This window comes from Electrophorus electricus, chromosome 26, assembly GCF_013358815.1.
Source record: "Electrophorus electricus isolate fEleEle1 chromosome 26, fEleEle1.pri, whole genome shotgun sequence".
Lineage (NCBI taxonomy): Eukaryota > Metazoa > Chordata > Actinopteri > Gymnotiformes > Gymnotidae > Electrophorus > Electrophorus electricus.
This window is the reverse complement of record NC_049560.1, coordinates 4,312,501-4,334,326: the sequence shown is the minus strand read 5'-3', so window position 1 is coordinate 4,334,326 and position 21,826 is coordinate 4,312,501. Positions and strand designations below refer to the sequence as shown.

Below are 21,826 nucleotides of genomic sequence, written 5' to 3'. Positions count from 1 at the left end.
CGGAGTGAAGTGGAAACTCCCCAAACAAAAAATAAGGTGAAAGATGAAGCAGGAGCTAGTGAAGGATGAAATCACCACCGACTCCAAGTTCGTTTCTACGGCCCCTGCCTGAGCGAAAGCACAACTGAATCAGCTCCCGAAGCTATTGTTACAGAGTGCTACTGGAGCATGATTTGAGGGTCTGTGTGTGTGGCATGTGGTGTGGTGTACTTGTGTACAAACACACGCACACACACACACACAGTAATTGCATGCTGCACAGAGGGCGCTAATTGGGAGAGATCTGGAATGCTCTGGCTCAACTTATGGCTCGACCATGGCGTATTAATTAGCCTCAGATATAAATAATGCATGCTGACTAAAGCTAAATTTTCACCCAGCATTAAACATTCATGTCCCTCATTGAATATGACTTGTGGGTGGAGGATATTTGTATAGATGCTGCCTCAAGATAAAGTGGAACCGAAATGTACTAAGCCTGAACCGCTGCAGTTGCTGAGGCTCCAATCCCAGCCGAAGGCTTAACACATTAAGTTTTTTGTTTTTTTCTCTTTGTGAAGTATGATGACTTATCACTTTGCCTGGGTACCTATGACAAACACTAATTCCCTTTAAAAGCCCTGGAGCCATGTAAGGAGTTCAGTATCTCAAGACTGGCCTCTTAACACCCCTAACCCTTATTCTCCCCCTTCTCTGTCAACGAAGCGCACACTCCAGGCCATGTGGCTGTACTCCCTGAAACACATGTTCCCCATGTTTATCAGGCTCAGGCAGAGATATAACACTGTATACATGTACTCTCACATACCACATTATTTTGTAACTGCACAATCACTGAGCATCTCAAATTGTAACCATTATTTGTTTTCAGGGTCCATAAAAATCCAGGAAAAGTCCCATCTGCTCAGGCTGTCACTATCAGTTTTAGAGAACCTAATACAAAATACAGCAATTTGTACTATAATAAATCTGAACACACTCTGCCCTTGCATCCAAGACTTTAGAGAAAAAAAGTTATCTCACCATTGGACAGCACCAACTGCGAAAGGGACGGCTCAGTCTGGGCTTTGCTGGGATTTTCCATGTGGTGTTCTGGGACTGGCGGGACCATCTCCTTCTCCTGCTCCAAAAGCCCTTCTTCCGAGTGTGCTGTGGAGGGACTGGCCGATGGTTCCACATTTTGAGGTTCCTGGATAACATTATTCGTACTTTCTTTAGTCCCTCCAAGTTCCCTGACAGGCTTCTGCGTGGGTTCCTCTGAAGTCTCCTTCGTGAGGCTCGACTCGGACAAAGGGGCCTCTGTGCGTCCATTCCCTGTCCAGTACGCCAAGGGCTTCATGACGGAGTTCACAAAGTTGAAGAGCACGCTGTTGCTGGTTTGGGCTTGCGTGGATGAAGCTGGTGTGGCCAAAGATGGCTCTGGGGACACGTGGCTCTCGTCGGGTTCCTCTCTCGCCGAGCCTCCCAGGAGCTCTATCTGGTTCTCTGGAGCAGTTGGAGATGCTTCTTTGGAGGCTTCTCCTCCCCAGTGTCCTGACCTATCTCCAGGTGTGAGATGGATCACCACATGCTCCTCAGAGATCTCAGAGGACTCGTTGTCTGCGATGGAGCTGAACTCCTCCTTCTCCAGATCTACCAGGCCGGTCCAGGTGGAGGGCTGTGGGAGAGCACTGCTTCGTTGGAGCGGTGCCCGGTCATCTGTGTAGTTCAGGCTAGAAGCCTCTGGAGTGTGCAGGAGTGCCTCTGCTTCATTCTGCTTCCCTTTAAAACACAGGGATATGGGTACAGTCACTACTGTGCAATAAAAACACCTAGTTCTCTTCCATGTTAGGCAGCAGTAACGTTGTGATTTACAAAACGCAAATCCACAAAGCACACGATACATAATGAAGTCCTCTTTTTAAAATAATTTAAATAAACGACAAATAATTAATGTAGTCCTCTTGTTATTTATCTAAAATTCATTTGACATCTGTCTCTTTGTACAGAAACAGTATTCAAAAATTTATATTATATTATTATTATTAATGTATATTGTAAAAATGATATCATTGTTCCTGTGTGAGAGAATTATTTATCATCTCTCTGAATAAGAAAAAAGTCAACGCCCAACCCAGAAAGGGCAATGTGTGGGTGCAGCAGGCATCAGCAAGGCTCCAAGTAAGATCGGATACTGCAGAGTCACCAGCCTCGGCACCAAGTCTTCACAGGAGCTCATGCATTCACTGAGCAAGGAGCCGCATACTCTCAGACCAGCAGCATACCTCGGTAGCAGTAGGCATCGAAGAGATTGGTGGTGTTTGGGAAACCAGTGCGGTTGGGGTTGTGGTAGAGGGTTCGCACGCCTGGCTCGTCCCCGCCACAGTTGCGCCGCGGCTGGTTGATGGGGTATCTCACGCTTCCGTCGGCCAGCCAGCCCGGGTCGCAGCGGTCCAGCCCCGCCTGCCAGGCCAGGAAGAGCTGCCCCACCGTGGAGAGCTGAGCCCCCAGCATGTGGCAGTGAGTGGACGCCATGGCCAGGGTCAGCCTCTCAGGCACGGTGGTGTGGAACACCTCGCCTGGAAGGCAGAGGAGACCAGGGAAGATGGGTTGGGGTAGCATGAATCACAGTGGAGGTGTAAGGGAGAGGAACAGGGAGGTTGGGGAAGGGAGAACAAAGGGAATTCTGACCTTAAAGTAAAAATCCAACCACAGTCTTTTCATTTTCAACCATGTTAATGATATTTACATACTTTTCCGAGATGGAAAACCATTACTTTTTGGTTTCCACCAAAAATTCATCTTCAAACCAAAGGCATTTTTACAAGTCTCGTGAATCAGAGCAAGCATTGGTAAACAGACAGCAAACCTTTCATAAAGCATCTCATGGGCCAAGAAAAACATTTGAAATATCTGCTTTTTAGGTAAGATTTTGATTTAAAGGAGTTAAATGTGGTTTTGCAGGTTTTGAACGTTATTCCAAGAGATACAAGTTAAACATTGGCCGAGGACAATTCAAAGCAGATCATTTCTGCTTTTCTGTCACCTTTTGATATCATGCAGCCAGACACATCTTCCACTTTCTGAAAGCTATAAACAATCCATTTGAGACATAATAAAGTCTTTTCTCAAAAGGCTCTACAAAGACAGAGACGCAGTCACAGCGCCGTGACCATAATGCACTGAGCACTAAAGCCAAATAGCTTCATTATTTCATTCGGCATCAACATTCTGCTCGGCATAATTATTTAGTGGTAGGTTTTTTCTGGGAGCTCAGTACTCAGGGGGCTCTGTAGTAACCTGTGAATAGGACAATACCGTTACAATGTACCCATTCTGGCATGAATAGTGGAGCAGGTCTGAAAAGATAGTGACCTAGTTTGACGCACAGCACTGGGAGTTGGGACAGAGGCAGGTACATGGAACTTGTGAGTCTGGGTCATGACTCACACCTTCTTCCTCACAGTGGAGATTTAAAGAAGTAGTTGTTTGAGATCAACGTATAACTGAGCTGCTCCTCGTGATGGGAAACGCACCTCGCAGACCTTCAGCGAAACAATAGACATCGAACAGCTCACTGGGGGCACGGGTGCCATAGTTTCTCACGCCGGGTGAGTCTTCCCTGTCGCCATAGCAGCCAGGCCGGGGAGACTGAATGGGATATCTGCATACAGAAGTTCAAAGGAAATAACAGATTTTCTCCAAATCGAGGAGAGCTGGGGAGATAGACAGAGAGAGGCAGTGACAGAACAAGAGAACGAAAAATATGCTCGACGATCAGTACACCCTCACTCACACTGACTGTGCAAACGCTCCAGAAGACACAGATCCAGATGAGAGTAAGGTACAGGCCAAAGTCTAATTATGAGATATTGTCTAAATTCTAATTAACAGGCATTGTAAAAGCACTCCAGGGCTTCAGAGAATACCAGAGCAAAGGGCTTATATGCATTTTCTAGGTATTGCAACCAGTTTCGTCAAACCATTAAAACAACCCACTTTAACTTCAGTTACAAAATATCTGGCATCTTTACTAACTTGCGGTATTAACTGTACATATGGGTAGACACTGATTTACTGCCAAAACTCCTTAGGAGATGCAGCCCAATTAGAGCTCATCCGGGAAGATGCACTGAGTTTTGCCTTTTGAAAGCTGTTTTTCAGCTCATTTACTAATTGTCCATACGTGTTTAGATTAACACTGTCGCTGTTAGATGCGAGCACCAGCCAGACAAGGTAAGGTTCATGTTACTATGATTAAACATGGCAAGTTCTCTCTGTAATGGGAACTAGCAGTCCTACAGAGGACTGAGAGACAGCAGCCTGATGCCAATAACCAGTCCAATCCAACATACTCAGACAGTGGTGCAGAACATACCTTGTATACCTTAGTTCTCTTCCATATCAGCCAACAAATACGACAGCATTCAACAGACCATGCAACAGACCAGTCTATTTAAAAGTGTTCACTTACTATTTCAGCTGTGTTAGCTATGTAATAGATCTTTAACCTGATTTAGGACATGTGACAACACAAATAATCAACTTTGGATCGGTTGCCTTGGAACCAATGGAATAACCTCTTGATCTCACCTCACAGTCTCGTCAGAGAGCCAGCCTGCATCGCAGTTGTCGTAGCCGTCATCAAAGGCAGCCTGCAGATGAGCGGGCGTGGCAATAACCGCAGAGTTCTCCAGACACACGTGCTTGGCCTCAGCGAAGGACAGGGCGTAACGGTCGTGAGGAGCACGGTAGTGGAACACCACACCTGTGGAGTTCACGAGTCAGAGAATGAAGGAGGTTGAGACCAGACGTTCACCTCACAGTGGAGACAATCAGCTTACAGCTACTCTTGCCCCTATTTTAGCTGCGTGACTGCACAATACGTCCTATATATTATGAAGAATTTCAGTCTGCTGCAGTGCGTGTTCGCTATGGTATAATTCCAAGGCGTTTTCATTTTCTCCCATGGCAGCCTCCTCTGTATCAGTCTACATTTACACGCAGTCCTCCAGGAATAATACAAAGAGAGTTAGAGCACAGGGAGAACGGCAGCGGGGAGGGAAAACCCCCCGACTGAAACAATGTGAAGTGTGTGCCGGAACCCCGGTGCCCACGTCGTGACCTGCGGGAGGTTGGACTTCCACTCCACTGTGCCGAGAAATAAGGACTGGGATTGCTTTTTGAAGTGTCCGACTGCTATTCCCATAACGCCTCAGCTAGCAGGGAGACTACCAACAACCCCTCTTCCTGACCTGAGCATAATCTATTCTCTCTCAGCTACCTCTCTTAGCAATTCCCACCACCAATCCCAGGAGAGCACGCAAACATGAAAGGGATGATGACAGGAAAGCCAGGCTTGCATCTTCTAAGTGTTACTTTCATCTTTAGAAGCTCAAAATAGAGGGAGTGTAAGAATTCCTAAGGATGGAGGGTGTGTGTGTGTGTGTGTATGTGTGTGTAAGAGAGAGAGAGAGAGAGAGAGAGAGAGAGAGAGAGAGAGAGAGAGAGAGAGAGAGAGAGAGAGAGAGTGCGTGGGGTGGGGGACAGGTTTCAGGTGGAGTGCTTGAGGCATTGCACAGGTAAAAAACAAGGCCCTATTCCTGTGAGGGAAGAGCCCACCACCCCGCTCCCTTTTGTCTCCGTGGCAGTTTGCGGTGATGGACTCCCTCAAAGACATGTGGGGGTGGAGCAGCGCTTTCATTTCTATTCCCACCCTGCTTCTTCTCCGCCACAAACACTGCTGGAGACTTTATATGGGGCTTGTGGGCCACAGAGAGATTGCGCAATCTTGTTAGAAAAAGAGGGTCATGGTTTGGCAGTCATAATGCCAGCCATTGCTAGAAAGCGCTGCTGTTGACTGCCCTAATTAGCTCTCAACACTTGAGTCCTGGCAATTAGAGCTCTACAGCAGACAAGCAATAGAAGTGGCCCACCACTGTTCGGCTGATTCTAGGTTATCCAGACCTAACAATAGCATTAAATAGTGTGTGATGCAGACCACAGGCCAGCTATAATTGTTGTAATACACACTACTGACCAATATTCAATATTAACCTAACAAAGAGGGGTTCATTATATACAGTGAGCCTCGATATTTAACTAAAATAGCACAGTATTGATATTTCCTAGAGATATTGATTTTTGTTAATTAATATGTTAGACTCTTTAAGTGTTTTGTGACTAAGAATTAAGACTAAACTCACAGGATTACAGACAAAGGGATAATGACTTTCTCCCTTCAGAAGGGCCTTTTTGCTATGTTAATCGATTCCTCATACAAGCCGATTTCTTGAGTGCCTGGGCATTTTAAAATTCATGGAGGTTTGTTCTTCTTAGCCTTTCAGTGTTGAATTTCTAATATCTTAGTTTAGTTTAATTCATCCATGTGTAATTTAAGGTTTAGCGCTGTTAGATGTTCCTAAAAATGAATGTATTGGATTTGGTCTGATGTCAAGCTGTTACACAAAATGGTGATGTGGCATGATCTGATTTGTGAATTACATAACTTCTAGAAAAGTCAAGGAATCATAGGCAAAAGTGATTATATAGCATAGTGAAGATTTCCATGTCATATACTTCTGAGCAACACAGCAAAATTGTATAACCCCAAAACACAGAACACAATATCTTTTACACTTTTGTGAAAACTCCAGAAAACAAGACCTTTATGTAGGGTATGGCAAGATAATAACAATTTAATAATACTAATTTTATGGATGGAATAATGTCTAGTAGTCACAGCAATGATTTTAAGTGTATTACATCTTAAAGGCATGCTAAATGTCTGTTAATTGAAAGGTCATTAAAATCCAGCCTGCTTTTACAGTAGTACAAATCCAGGTAGGTCATGCATGCCATGTAAAGCCCAGCCGGTGGTCACTGGACGCCTCATCGTGGCAGAGGGCTGATGTTTCGCAGACAAAGACAAGTGTGAGCTGGAGCAAGAGCTAGCTCACCTGTGACCTGGAGGGGCACTGTGTCTTGCTCGTCGTTAATGCCCACCACCACCTCACAGCGGTACATGCCGGAGTCGCTGGATCTCAGGCCCGCCAGCGCCAAGCTGGCGTTGTAGCGGTTTTCTGGGTAGCCAGGCAGGGTGACGCGTCCTTGGAATGCCTTCTTCACCTTTACCACGTTGTCTTTGGCCACCAGTATGGACTGCTCTCGGTGCGTGCCGCCTGGCCCGCGCTCGCCCCACACTTTGGCCCATTTGATGCGAGGGGGCTCATGTGAGGGGCTGGGGCGCAGGGTGAAGACACAGGGAAGCACAACGGCGCCCGACAGCGCCACCTGCACGGGCCGGTGGGTCACCTTCCGCATGTTGACCACAGTCTCACCCCGTGCCATGTCTGAAGAGAGAATTGTGGGTAAAAGTACCATGTAAGTCTTTGTGATTCATCAGCTTAAGAGGTACGTGCACATTTATACGGTCACTGGCCTCTTTATTAAGAAAACCATAGTAGTATGAGGTAGGAGCCCCAGCTCTACACCCTCGGCTCTTCCTGTCATGGATTCCACATTGCTTTGAAATTTTGGTCCATGTTGACATGATTTCAGTATGTAATTGCTGGATATTTGATAGCTGAACATGTTGCAAATCTCTTGTTCCACCATATCCCAAAAAGTGCTCTACTGGATTCAGCTCTGGAATGTGGGAGAGCTCCGAGGCATACAGGACACATTGTTATGGCCGTGGGGCCAGTCTGAGAAGGTCTGTGCTATGGGACATGACACGTTACCATTTTACGATGGTACACTGTGACCATAAAGGAATGCAGATGGGCACCAGCAGTACTCAGACAGGCTTTGGCAAATGGTCCATCGGTACTAGGGGTCCAAAGTGTGCCAAGAAAACATGCCCCTCACTATTACACAAGCACCAGTGGTCTTAACTGTTGGGCTGGTGGAACCATAACCTTCCTGATGCCTCAAACCAGTCTGGCCATTTACCTCTCACCCCTCTTATCACCAAAGCTGTTTTACAGTCCTTTTACAGTGAGGCAGCAAGAAGAGATACCACGATGGTTTTATTGTAGCATCAACAAATTAATACTCTGTCTAATGGAAACATGATTCTCAAGAGTGCCTCTGCACACAGACCTACAGCTGCCACACATCTGCTGCTGCAAAGCTGTAACAGTCTGTTTTATCATCTGACAAGTTGTATGACAGCAAACTAGCCTTCAGTGTTTGCTGTAAATACTATTTTAAATAAAACCGACCTTGATATATTTTTTTTTCGTATTAAGAACACAGTCCCATGAGCTACCCAGACTTGAGCAACTCATAAAGCTTTGTTAGACTACTGGTCTCTGTTTCAGAAAGGAAACAGGGACATAAACAGGTTCTGCTGTGGCTTGTAACACAGATTTACAATGCTGATCTTCCAGGATCGATGAGCCTTGAGGAATTTTATATTTTTGTTTCATGCCAGTGCTGTGGGATCCATAGGGTGCAGGATAAACTCAGTGACAGCAGGCACAAGCGAGTACACAACTCAGTGGACTCATTGGTCTGGTAAAACTCCCTAGTGGCTATAATACGACGGCATAATGGAAAAATTCATTAGGCGGTGGGGTGAAAAAGAGTCATTGAAAGAATCACTGCACCTCAGGCCACTGGGGAATCACACAGCATTTGCAGTCAGACTTAAAAGCAATCCTTATTATATACACTTTCCATTAGCGCCTATTGTAGCGTATAGCTAGAGTCATAGCCACACTGATTAAGGCAACCACTGCGATTCATTATATCATCTAAGTGGAGCCAAGGGTAGAAAAGAGACTCTGAAACCACCCCCATCCTTGCACGGTGGAGGAAGAAAATGCAATTTTCACGCAGACGGAGTATGTGAATAATGCACAGTGTGAGACCGGTGGGGGAGGAGTGGGGAGACGAAATAGCTGGGGTACTGACTATCGGAGCGAGAGTATGAAAATTCAGTCATTGATTTATTTTCATTAGATATGGCTTTGTTTGGCTCCTCCAGTCTATGCTTGCCCAACCCTTATCTGATTTGATCTAACGCAATGCCAACAGTTTCACGGGAAATGGCAAAGGAAGTGTCATCACTGGCTCTCCGTTCGCTGCAATTAACTGGAGGCACTGGGAGAACGGCACATCTCCAAGGTTCTTTGTCCTCTGCTGGCTACTCCAGTTGTTTGGTAACAAAAACATTTTCTTTCCATTCACTTCTAGTTGCTTTTGTACTGATATTTTGCCATATTTCTACCGCCACTCCGCTGTCACCATGAAGATTAAAATACAACTAGACATAACAACGATGGATCAAACCTACAATAAAAGAGACATTTTAGCACCTAAGCCTGATAATCGTATGTTAATTTGATCTTGTCAGTGATTTGAAAAGTTACACTAAATGCAGCAGGAAGGAATGTAAAAGACTTCATTACACCTACAGGGCATTTACACGTACACTAAAATTACACTAAAATGCTTATGCTTTATTGCATTCACTGTTCTGTTTTATTGTAAAACTTAGGAAAATTATATGAAGAACATATCTGTGATGTACAAGAATGTAAAAGTGCTGTGTGCTAGTGCCCAGTTCTACAATGCTGAAGCACGTTTTGACATAATCTTTCTGCCAAATGGGGCACCAATCTGAATGTAAGCGCCTTTCCCTGCTGGTTCAAGCTGCTTCTATTCCATCTCTAGCAAGACCTCCATCCATAGTCTCAGAGCAACGTGATTACTTCAGCCATGCATCACAGAACAGAGCTGCACTCGAGCAGTCAAAGTCTACCTATTATCAGTTATATTAGCTAGTCATAGCGTGCTGTGGTTCTTGCTATGGTCTGAGCGTCCCTGACTTGAAATTCCAGATGTTCCAGGTGACCTCTTTTTCTCTGGAGGCTTGGCACAGACGCTACACCTTTCGGCTGCTGGTGGACATTTCACGTGTCAGGGGTTGGGGCAGAGTTGGCATGTCCTGTTAGCAGTGGAGCTGCAGCAGTAATAACAGGCTCCTGTTGAAATGGGCCTGTTCCTGACCTCGAACAGCACGGTGCAAACCCCGGCCACACAAAACACCGCCGCTCGAGTAGGAAACGTCCACGACCTTCCTGCTGTAGTCGACAACAATCTAAAGAGACATATGGGCCGCGATAAAAGTTAAAATGAGGCACTAAATGCACGAAGCGCCTCGTCTTGCATACTGTAAATTAGCACTGCAGTGGCAAGTGCCGCTCTGTAATGGCATCCACGCTGACATCTCGCTAAAGCATGAAGGGGAGTGTGTTTTTTCCACCCAGCACTCACAGGGATAACGGCACCACTCATCTCTCCGGAGATGATGACTGCCCACTCCTCTAAGAGCGGCTGGAGAGGAGCACTCCTCGACTGGGTTTACAGGAAGACACAGTGGGTACAAAAGCAGGGAGACTCGTGGAGGGACAGAGTGGGAAGAAACCACAGTTTTGGTTTTTTTTTGGTTTCCAGTCTGGTGTTCTGACGAGGACCTATGCTTGGTCTTCACATGATCAGAACATGTTAGCGTGATGTGTTCTGATTCCTGACCAAGACACACACACACACACACACACACACACACACACACACACACACACACACACACACACACACACACACACACCTCCCTAAGGACTATCATTAGTGATTTTCAAAACTACTTTCATGTGATCAAAATTCACATTTGGGAAGAAGATGGGCAATATGTCATTAACTGTGTTATTGTAAAGCATGTCAAAGTGGCTGTGGCAAAAAAAATACAATATATAATACTTTAAGTTGTACTGCAAATACAATTTAAAAAGCAATCAAACAAACATACCTCAGTTTCTCATCCTATTTGCAATGGTGCTATTTTGCAGATACAATTCAATTTGCAGCCTTACATCAGGCGAACTCAATCATAGATACCTTCATAGGAGCCTAATCGTGACTTAAAGGAAGCTGGTTAAAATTGCTTTAGTCCCACATGATTAAATAATGAATGGGGCAGATGTAGCCATGTTATAGCACATACACCAAATCTGCATTTAGATGGAAATGTTTTTACAGGCAAAACCCTCTAGAGACCCTCCCTTTGTCTGTGTTTTTTTCCTTTCCTCTTTTCTCCAAATGAGGTTTAATCAAAACAAACAAGCTAAAATATTGAATGAGGGGGTGATACAGCTCCATGTAGTGAGCAAAGAAAGAGAAGAAGAGATCAGTTGATAAGCAAATAGAAATACAGACTCACATATAGAGAGATAGAGAGAGAGAGACAGCTAGAGAGAGAGAGAGAGAGAGAGACAGCTAGAGAGAGCGGGAGAGAGAGACAGCTAGAGAGAGAGAGAGACAGCTAGAGAGAGAGGGAGAGAGAGAGAGAGACAGCTAGAGAGAGAGACAGCTAGAGAGAGAGGGAGAGAGACAGCTAGAGAGAGAGAGACAGCTAGAGAGAGGGAGAGAGAGACAGCTAGAGAGAGACAGCTAGAGAGAGAGAGACAGCTAGAGAGAGAGAGAGAGCGAGAGAGAGAGACAGCTAGAGAGAGAGGGAGAGAGAGAGAGACAGCTAGAGAGAGAGACAGCTAGAGAGAGAGGGAGAGAGAGACAGCTAGAGAGAGAGAGACAGCTAGAGAGAGGGAGAGAGAGAGACAGCTAGAGAGAGACAGCTAGAGAGAGAGAGAGAGAGAGAGACAGCTAGAGAGAGAGAGACAGCTAGAGAGAGAGAGAGAGAGAGAGAGAGACAGAGACCTGCAAAACTATAGAAGCATCTTGATGTATTGTCTTTTTTGAAAAGTAGCTGTCATGTGCCTGAGCATTCTCAAGTGTCTCTGCAAAAATACACACGCGCGCCACACACACACACACACACACACACACACACACACACACACACACACACACGTGAGTGCGCCATACACACACACACAGGCACTCACATGCACACACACACACACACACACACACACACACACGTGAGTGCGCCATACACACACACACAGGCACTCACATGCACACACACACACACACACACGTGAGTGCACCATACACACACACACACACACACACACACACACACACACGCAGGCACTCACACGCACACACACACACACACACACACACACACACACACACACACACACACACACACACACACACACACACACGTCTCTTTGCAGTATCCTATCTGTTTCTCTTTCTGTCTCTAGTCTTGTAATTTACTCATTACAGATGGCGACTCAACTGGCAGTCACTTCAATATGCTGGAGATTTTTGGCCATTGATGGTCATGGGCTTTACTATTATTTCAGAACAGAGTGAAGAAGGTCAGAAAAAGACCACAGCGTGAAAACACATTTGCTGTAAGCACAGGCAGCTTGTCACGGCCGGGTCAGCTCAGTCAATACTGTATCAATACTGTGATGCACTAGTGGATATGTGCACATTACTAACAACTCTTTGCCCTTTTGCTATAAGAGAAAGAGAAAACCCAAAACACACAGGCAGCGAGCTGAGTTGTCCTGAAAGCAATCTGCACGTTAGACCCCTCCTAATACATGCCTTAATGATTACCATGGCAACAAAGGTATGGCTAGCTACAAAGGAGGGGAATAAAAATGGCATCAGTGTGGGGGAGGGGTGACTGGTTGGGAGGGGGAGGGGACTTCAGCATGCCAGCATGTTGGCCGGTGCACTCAGGACTGCCTCCCACAGAGGGGCGTTTATTTCCAAGCTAACCGCCTCCGGAGTTTACAGCTGCTTCGCCTCACTATGCTAGTCTGAGCTCCGGTGCTGTGCCGACTTTCTGCATAAACGCCACTCTGAGAGCCCCCGACCCCTGGCTGCACCCGGGGCCCGTCCTGCATCTGCGCGTTTGAGTAATGAGACCCGTCGGTTTGTCTGGGGCTCGTCGGTTTGTCTGGAGCTCGTCGGTTTGTCTGGGGGCGGTCTCACGGAGCATCAGTGTGCAGGTGAACAGCAGGGGGCGCAGTGGCAGGGCCAGGCTTCGCACTGACCCTCAGACCGGTGGGCCCTGTCGTCCCATTAGGAATGCCGGTTCTCTGTCCCTCCTCCTCCCGGCCACCGACTCCATCAATATTACCCGAGGTGTCTCTCATCTGCTCGTGCGTGCATCTCGCTCAGAGGCTGCATCCGTGACTAATTTCCTCCCCGTGTCGGGTAATGGCACATTTATCAGGGCTGAGACGTGGCTGCAGACTGTCTTTCTTACTCATTGAAATAGTCTCTCTGACTCCCCCCTCCCCCCTCCCCCCGCCTCCTGTCATCAATTTCCATATTTCGTTCACATATGGAGGGTGAGAGACAGAAGGGTAGCACATCTTTGGGAATATCTAGAATGCTCGGGTGATGGAGATGCTTCTGTACTCTGCAGGCATGCTGTGGCTGGTCTTAGCCAAGACAAGAGGAGGAGAATTTAGTTCTTTATGGAAATTATTTCCTCATCATGACGAAAATGGAAAGCTAGCTGAAAGCTAGCTGACTCCCGCTTGTCGAGAGAGACTGCCGCCTCAGAACAGAGACCGTGGGGCCCTCCTGTCTGGGGCCGCTGGCCAGAGTCCTCTGTTTATCCCACCATACGGCCCACGCGTTGGCTACAGATGGCGGCAGGTAGGGTAGTGAGCCGAGGACGGGGAGAGACCCAGGCTGTCGCGAGCCCGGGTTTGCAAACCTGGCCGGCCCCAGGCCCTGCCACTGATAAGAGTTAGGCCTGACCCGGGATCAGCGACGACCACCTCGCTAGACAGCTCAGTGGACCCAGCCCTGCCAAAGTCGGCTGACACAGAAACTGAGCACGCGCTGCACAATGCATTCTGTGCGTGTACGTCAGGTATGTACTGAACAAACCCTCGGAAACTTCCACAACACTGACGGCATTAGCTTCAAACCAGAGTGTGTAGTGGATTACCCGAGGGGGTTAGTGTCACTCCACAAGTAACTCCCTCTCTGTTGTTGTCATTCAAAAAATCCAGGCTTGACTCAGCCTCTCTGTAGTTAGTGTCACTCCACGTGGAAATCAGATCCTTTCTTTCCCTGTCTGTATCTCATGGTTTAGCCAACACACCCACAAGGGCGGCTGGGAGCAATATCGGAGTAGCTGATGAGAGGCGGTTGGAGGTATTACAGTGAGCAATGATATGGCTTTGGTAGCAATGTAGAGAAATGAGGCTTTCACGGATAAAAGTGTCCTTCTTGTCGGCCTCCATGGGTAGGACCCGGTGAGCCTGGCTGGGGGAATTTGTCATCATCCCACATGTGGCTCATCAGTGTCAGATGGTGGGGAGTTGAGCTACGGTAATTATGAGGAGATGAAAGGAGAGGTGAGCAGGAGTCAGCTTACACCCAGACTCTTACACAGCGCTGCCGAAATCCACTACCTGCCTGGGTGTTCCAACATGGCCGACACTACCGACAAAAAAAAAAGGAAAATGGAAAAATACATGAACCAAAACTACGAGCCACAGTTTCGTCACAGCTGAGGGGAGGCTGTGACCAGGAGAAGAACTCACCGTGTTCCAGAGATAGAAGCAGGCACACAGCCAGGAGAGAGTGCATCCCAGCCACACGGGACTTCCCCAGCATCCTGGGCTGGGATAGAGGGGGAGAGAGCAGAGGAGAGAGAGAGAGAGAGAGAGAGAGAGAGAGAGAGAGAGAGAGAGAGAGAGAGGGAAACTGATGAGAAATCAGCATTGGAAAATCACCAACCAGGACGACTAGTGCTGAAGAAAATGTTAATTTTGTCTGTTACTTCCCACAGCTTCATCAAGCATCAAATACTGAAATATTTACACACATCCACTCATATACAGACATGTGGAGCAAATAAACTCAGTAAGTTCGACACTTTGTTCCAGTGGCAAATGTCTAGAAGAAACGTGCTGACATTTTTACAAAACTCTTTGGGCATCTATAGTGGCAGGGCAGGGATGAGCATGAAAAGGGTTCATGGGTCCATAAGGAGACAATTCTATCCAAATGCCCAACAAAGGTGAGAAAATGAAGACCCAGTAATCTCTTTGGCGTGGGAAACAACACTGGCCTAACAATGGAGCTTCGGTGTATCCACCCAGGCAGGCTATTCTCTTTCGCTCTCTCTTCGGCTATACAGACAAACGCCTGACAGCTCCACTCCACCTGGATGCTGGCAGTGGACTCTTTAGCCGGGGCCGTGTGCAGCGGAGACGAGGAGCCTCTCTGTAAATAATAGACGGAGCGGGATCGGCGCGGTGCGGCTCGGGGCGAAGCGGGAGGTGCAGACACCGAGAGATCGACGGCTGGATACGCCAGCGTGACTTACACCTCGTCCTGTCAACCTTGCAAAGACAAGAGGAGAACGCCGGTGGGCCGTCCGTGAGCCGCTGGGGAGCGTGTCCGCGAGATGCTGAGCCGCTTCGAGGCCGAGCGGTCAAGGAGCCTTTGAGCATGAACAGTGGACTGCACGCGTGCCTGCGTTGGTGTGAGACCGAAGGCGTGGCCTTGAATGGCTCTTTGGCCATCTTTCCGTGACACGAGACTGAACTGGTTTATGCGGAACCGGCTGGATCTCATTTAGCAGTCTGTGCTTACACAGTGCCCACACCCTCCTGTCTCCGTGACGCTGCTCGCACTCGTTCACCGAGTGCTGTGTACAAACAAGGCTGCGTGGCTTTCCTCCCTCGCCCATCTTCATCCGGCGGTCCCTCTGTCACTGTCTCTCGCTCGTCACCTGTCAGACGCTGTCTTTCTCCTCGACGTGCCTGTGGTCTCCTTGTGCTGTCAGGGCCCAGCCTCCATCCCCGGAGGAGCCAAGCCTCTGTCTCTTAATTGTATCTGCGAGCTGGAGTCACGCTGTTTTTTGCCTGGCCTTGGCAAGCAGGTGACAGCTAAGAGGCTGGGAGCCTTCAGCGCCCGGGCAGGCAGACAGACAGGCAACAGGAACACTCACACACACAGACACACACACGCACGCACACACACACACACACAGGCACACACACACAGCCATGCATATATATATATATATACACACACACACACACACATATATATGCACACACACACGCAAAGCTGCCCATACATAAAAATGGTAACACCTATTATAATTAGTGGAGAACCAAGCAGAGCATTGTATGATATATGTCACAGACTGCTCCCAGTCGCACTGGTCACATGGTATGGCCCGCCACATGCAGTAAGGCTTCACTTCGTCTTATTGCACATGGTTGAGTGTGATTGTCTGTGTGTATTTCAACCCCTGCTGGTGTGAGCACCTCTGTCGGTCATTGCCTTTGTTCACATCGTTGATGTTAAATGTTTTAGTGTCTGTTTTTCACATTGTCAATGCCCGTGTTTGTGTTTATCGTTGACGTTGCATGTGTCCTATGTCTGTCCGTCTACGTCGATGGAGTCTGTACCTGCTGTTCCTTGCCCTGCGGCACTCAGGACGTTACAATATAATGTAGAGTTTAATGAAACAGTGTTAGTGGCCAGTGTGAATAAAGTGTTAGTGGACAGTATGAATACAATGTTAATGGCCAGTGTGAATAAAGTGTTAGTGGCCAGTGTGAATAAAGTGTTAGTGGCCACTGTAAATAAAGCGTTAGTGGCCAGTGTGAATAAAGTGGTAGTGGATCATGTGCATAAAGTGTTAGTGGACAGTGTGAATAAGAAAAATAGTCAAACAGCTCGCTGGCTGAGAAATCAGAGAAACCTGCTATCAAACATCTCATTTGCAGTCCAGCCACTGAATGTTACAGAACACACTCACGTACCAATTCTCAACTAATTTTGTTATAATGAGTTGTGAACCAAGCAGAGCACTGTATTATATAACCCAGTGAGAAAACAGTGGAGTTCAAGAAGTAAGTGGAGGCAGACCATGTGAGTAAAGTGGTGGAGGCCAGCGTGAATAAAGTGGAGGCAGACCATGTGAGTAAAGTGGTGGAGGCCAGCGTGAATAAAGTGGAGGCAGACCATGTGAGTAAAGTGGTGGAGGCCAGCGTGAATAAAGTGGTGGAGGCCAGCGTGAATAAAGTGGAGGCAGACCATGTGAGTAAAATGGTGGAGGCCAGTGTGAATAAAGTGGAGGCAGACCATGTGAGTAAAATGGTGGAGGCCAGCGTGAATAAAGTGGAGGCAGACCATGTGAGTAAAATGGTGGAGGCCAGCGTGAATAAAGTGGAGGCAGACCATGTGAGTAAAATGGTGGAGGCCAGTGTGAATAAAGTGGAGGCAGACCATGTGAGTAAAATGGTGGAGGCCAGCGTGAATAAAGTGGAGGCAGACCATGTGAGTAAAGTGGTGGAGGCCAGTGTGAATAAAGTGGAGGCAGACCATGTGAGTAAAATGGTGGAGGCCAGCGTGAATAAAGTGGAGGCAGACCATGTGAGTAAAGTGGTGGAGGCCAGCGTGAATAAAGTGGAGGCAGACCATGTGAGTAAAGTGGTGGAGGCCAGCGTGAATAAAGTGGAGGCAGACCATGTGAGTAAAGTGGTGGAGGCCAGTGTGAATAAAGTGGAGGCAGACCATGTGAGTAAAGTGGTGGAGGCCAGCCTGAATAAAGTGGAGGCAGACCATGTGAGTAAAGTGGTGGAGGCCAGCGTGAATAAAGTGGAGGCAGACCATGTGAGTAAAGTGGTGGAGGCCAGCCTGAATAAAGTGGAGGCAGACCATGTGAGTAAAGTGGTGGAGGCCAGCGTGAATAAAGTGGAGGCAGACCATGTGAGTAAAGTAGTGGAGGCCAGCGTGAATAAAGTGGAGGCAGACCATGTGAGTAAAATGGTGGAGGCCAGCGTGAATAAAGTGGAGGCAGACCATGTGAGTAAAATGGTGGAGGCCAGTGTGGACCATGTGATTAAAGTTCTCATAGACTGAGTGAATAAAATGGTAGTGGATCATGTGCAAGAAAATGATGGTGGACCATGTGAATACCTGCACGCACACACACAAGCACTTGTGCCATTTCTGCTGTGGTTTACACACCTCCATGGCATTCTAACTGAGAAATACCCATAAATGTCCAATGCACACCATGTGTCTGGCCCACTCCCACCAGGGAAATGAGTGCCATTTCCCCACCTGAGAGACACAGAGAAGGCGAAAGTGTCTTTTGCATGCTACAAATGTCTTTTGCATGCTACAAATGTCTTTTGCATGGTACATTTGCAGAACAAGCACACACTGTTCAGAGCTTTTGCTGTGTTTTCTGGGCTGGTTGTGAACAACGCATCGTCTGGCCACATGCACAAGAGCCTTCGGGACGGAAACAATGCCAGCGTAGGCTCGGCTAAAAGCCTGCTCAGGAACCCTGAATGGGCTGAATGAGCAGTTGCCAATCCGCTATTATTCCAGTAAAAAGGCGCTTGCTTTTCTGATGCCTTACCAACACCACTGCTGATCAGGGCTGTTAAATGTCACGGGGAAAGACATGACAAGGGGCTAGGACACAATGCCTGAGAGGGCAAGATTTTAAGAAAAAAGCATATTTTAAGAAACTAGATTTCTATTTAAGAAACTGCTTCCTTTGGATGATACACTTTTATATAGACACATTATATTGTTCTGGTTTTTATGGGATTTTTTTATAGTCATGTTTTTCCCCTTCTTTTTACATTTAATTTTACTGTACTGCTTTGGCAAAATGGTGTAATCACAGTCATGTCAATACCGCATTTCATTATTAAATGAACAATTCCTTCCACAACGGGCATCCAGTCTCCAAAGAACACTGGAGTCTGAGCCATGCCAACATCTGGAAGGCAGTCTCCCCTGATGCTGAAGCCACTGGATGTGGAGCTCAGCTGTGTGTGAGGCCCTCCGAGTGTTCCGAGAGGCTTCCAAGAGGCTTCCGAGAGGCTTCCGAGAGTGTTGTGAGCCTCCCACTATTCCCCACACACACCCCAGTCGTCCATGTGGTTCAGCTAACCACACCGGAGAGCTCCTCGTCCATGGCCATCGGAGCTGGGAGACATAATTGTTCTGTTATTCATAATTACCCATGCAGTTAGTCCAAATGCTGAAAAAATGTCTAAAACTGTTTACTCCAGTGCTTGATATGCATAGACAAAGTTTCTGTGTTGGTTGGACTGATATAAGCTCCAGCCATCAATGTATGTGTATGCATGTGTGTGTGGGTTTGTTTCTGTGAATATGCAATGTGTCACACATCCTTTCTACCATCTCCTGCTAAATTGCAGGAGATGGTAGAAAGGATGTGTGACACATTACCATTTAACTGCTGAAAGTGAGCATTGCAGACACACACACACACACACACACACACACACACACACACACACAATCTTTCTGTCTTTCTCACAGACACACATATAGTCTCTTTTGCACGCGCACACAGACACACACACATGCTCTCTCTCTCTCTCTCTCTCTCTCTCTCTCTCTCTCTCTCTCTCTCTCTCTCTCTCTCTCTCTCTCTCTCTCTCTCTCTCTCTCTCTCTCTCACTCACACACACACACACTCACACACGGCCTGCTCCCCACTGTCAATGGGCCCTGATTGCCTTTAATGGTGTTGGATGTGACCCGGTTGTGAATGTAGGGATGAACGCTTGTTTGCGCTGAGGTTCTATGTCTTTTTCCTCCTTTTCACAGTTACATGATACACTCAGTGCCAGTATCATTTTCTTACCTTGCAGTTGTAAAACCAGAACCTCTGTGTTTACCATAGTTTAGTGTTAAATGAACTGGCTGTCAAGCACAGTAAAATGTCACTGCAATTATGCCAACATATGCTCAGCCCTCAAAAACCACCCTGCTCCGAAAACCAACGCTACAGGTTAGCAGCCATGACTACAGGTTAGCAGCCATGACTACAGGTTAGTAGCCATGACTACAGGTTAGTAGCCATGACTACAGGTTAGCAGCCATGACTACAGGATAGCAGCCATGACTACAGGATAGCAGCCATGACTACAGGATAGCAGCCATGACTACAGGTTAGCAGCCATGACTACAGGTTAGCAGCCATGACTACAAATTATCAGCCATGACTACAGGTTAGCAGCCATGACTACAGGTTAGCAGCCATGACTACAAGTTAGCAGCCATGACTACAGGTTAGCAGCCATGACTACAGGTTAGCAGCCATGACTACAGGTTAGCAGCCATGACTACAGGTTATCAGCCATGACTACAGGTTAGCAGCCATGACTACAGGTTAGCAGCCATGACTACAGGTTAGCAGCCATGACTACAGGTTAGTAGCCATGACTACAGGTTAGCAGCCATGACTACAGGATAGCAGCCATGACTACAGGATAGCAGCCATGACTACAGGTTAGCAGCCATGACTACAGGTTAGCAGCCATGACTACAGGTTAGCAGCCATGACTACAGGTTAGTAGCCATGACTACAGGTTAGCAGCCATGACTACAGGATAGCAGCCATGACTACAGGTTAGCAGCCATGACTACAGGTTAGCAGCCATGACTACAGGTTAGCAGCCATGACTACAGGTTAGCAGCCATGACTACAGGTTAGCAGCCATGACTACAGGTTAGTAGCCATGACTACAGGTTAGCAGCCATGACTACAGGTTAGCAGCCATGACTACAGGTTAGTAGCCATGACTACAGGTTAGTAGCCATGACTACAGGTTAGCAGACATTTTCAAAGCCATCTTGTTCTTTGTCTCCTGCATCAAAAGGCAGCACATCATGTGAAATGCATTCAAGAAGAAAATGGAAAAACAGCCGACTCCCCCCCAGAATCTTATCTGCGATGAAATCGCCCCTAAAAACAGGTGCCTTCGCTATCTTCCCAATACCAGACAGGCGTCCCACCAACAAAATAAGCCTGGAAATTATGGTTAAGCACTCAGAGACTCTCAGAGATATTGCCTCGCTTCAGAATCTCTCTTCGGCATCTTGACGACCGGGAGCGCCGGCCCCGCTTTGAAAAATGAGGTGACAGAAAGCTTATTTTGCGTGAGCCAGGCTGCTGACGACTCTCAGCGTCGTCCCACTTTTCATTTGTGTCCACACATGCAACGGCTGCGTCTGAAAATCCTGGTGCGGGCAAATCTTTAGCGCACACCGCCACGTGCCAGCATCCTCGCCAGGAAGCCGAAAATCAGGCTGGCGTGGACTGGCCGAGCTAAATACAGACATGAAGGAGAAGGTGGACGACCTAGATGGAGGTGAGGACTACATGCGCAGTCTGTCAACCAGTAACTGTATTATAGCGGTGTTTTATGTGAATATGAGATAATGGGCAGGGCAGGAGTCAGCTTGTGTGCTCTAAGGCCATTTGGGCCAATACCGTTGGAGCCTTGAGGACTGAGGTTCTTTTGCTCCCGCACCCTGACGCAGCTCTAGTCCAGTAGTCAGGAAACAGCCTGAAGGAAGAGCGGGGGCGGGGCAGCAGAGGAGAAGTCCCTCACGGCTCAGAGGCTCCGCCCAACGACAACACATTCATAAACAGGTGAAGCGGCGCGCGAGAACAGCAGCTTCGGTCCAGCAGACTGGCCACCGTGACGTCGTTTAATTATTTCCCTGCTCCCTGGAGCCTCAGTGAGCTGTATGTCACCCAGTATTCCCTCTTCCCAGCTACATCAGCCCCTCAGCAAATGCTGGAACATTCTAGACAGGGGATAAATCCAGTCTCTGCTGACTGAGGACCGTTAAGGGCTACGACTTAATCAACTTTAGCCGCCTGCTGGCTCTGAATCAGGGGCCATTGAAGAACCTTTGAAGGTGCCACATCTGTGCACTGTGGCGCACTTCTGGGTTGGGACCGTCCCTGGTAAAGCACCCCTCCACCTGAGGGAGGCCTGTGCATATTACGCTCCTGTGTCTTAAAAGAAAAAAGAAAAAAACTGGGACTGGATATACAAACATAGTGACACACTGCCATGCAAGC

At 47.5% G+C, this 21,826-nt stretch overlaps 1 protein-coding gene across 3 annotated transcripts in view; it reads right to left on the bottom strand.

Moving 5' to 3' along the window:
* Positions 1–21,826, bottom strand: part of ncanb (neurocan b) — an 86,617-nt gene that overhangs the window by 48,146 nt on the left and 16,645 nt on the right. For 2 of the 3 annotated variants that reach the window (XM_035523351.1, XM_035523354.1), the window contains exons 2-7: positions 14,478–14,551; positions 6,939–7,331; positions 4,573–4,747; positions 3,516–3,643; positions 2,265–2,558; positions 1,024–1,761 (exon numbers count right to left, since the gene is read on the bottom strand). In XM_035523351.1, coding sequence (XP_035379244.1) covers positions 1,024–1,761; positions 2,265–2,558; positions 3,516–3,643; positions 4,573–4,747; positions 6,939–7,331; positions 14,478–14,550 — 1,801 coding nt within the window. In that variant the 5' untranslated portion in view covers position 14,551. Of the gene's footprint in view, positions 1–1,023; positions 1,762–2,264; positions 2,559–3,515; positions 3,644–4,572; positions 4,748–6,938; positions 7,332–14,477; positions 14,557–21,826 lie in introns of all 3 variants that reach the window. The other variant, XM_035523353.1, reaches the window with a different exon arrangement.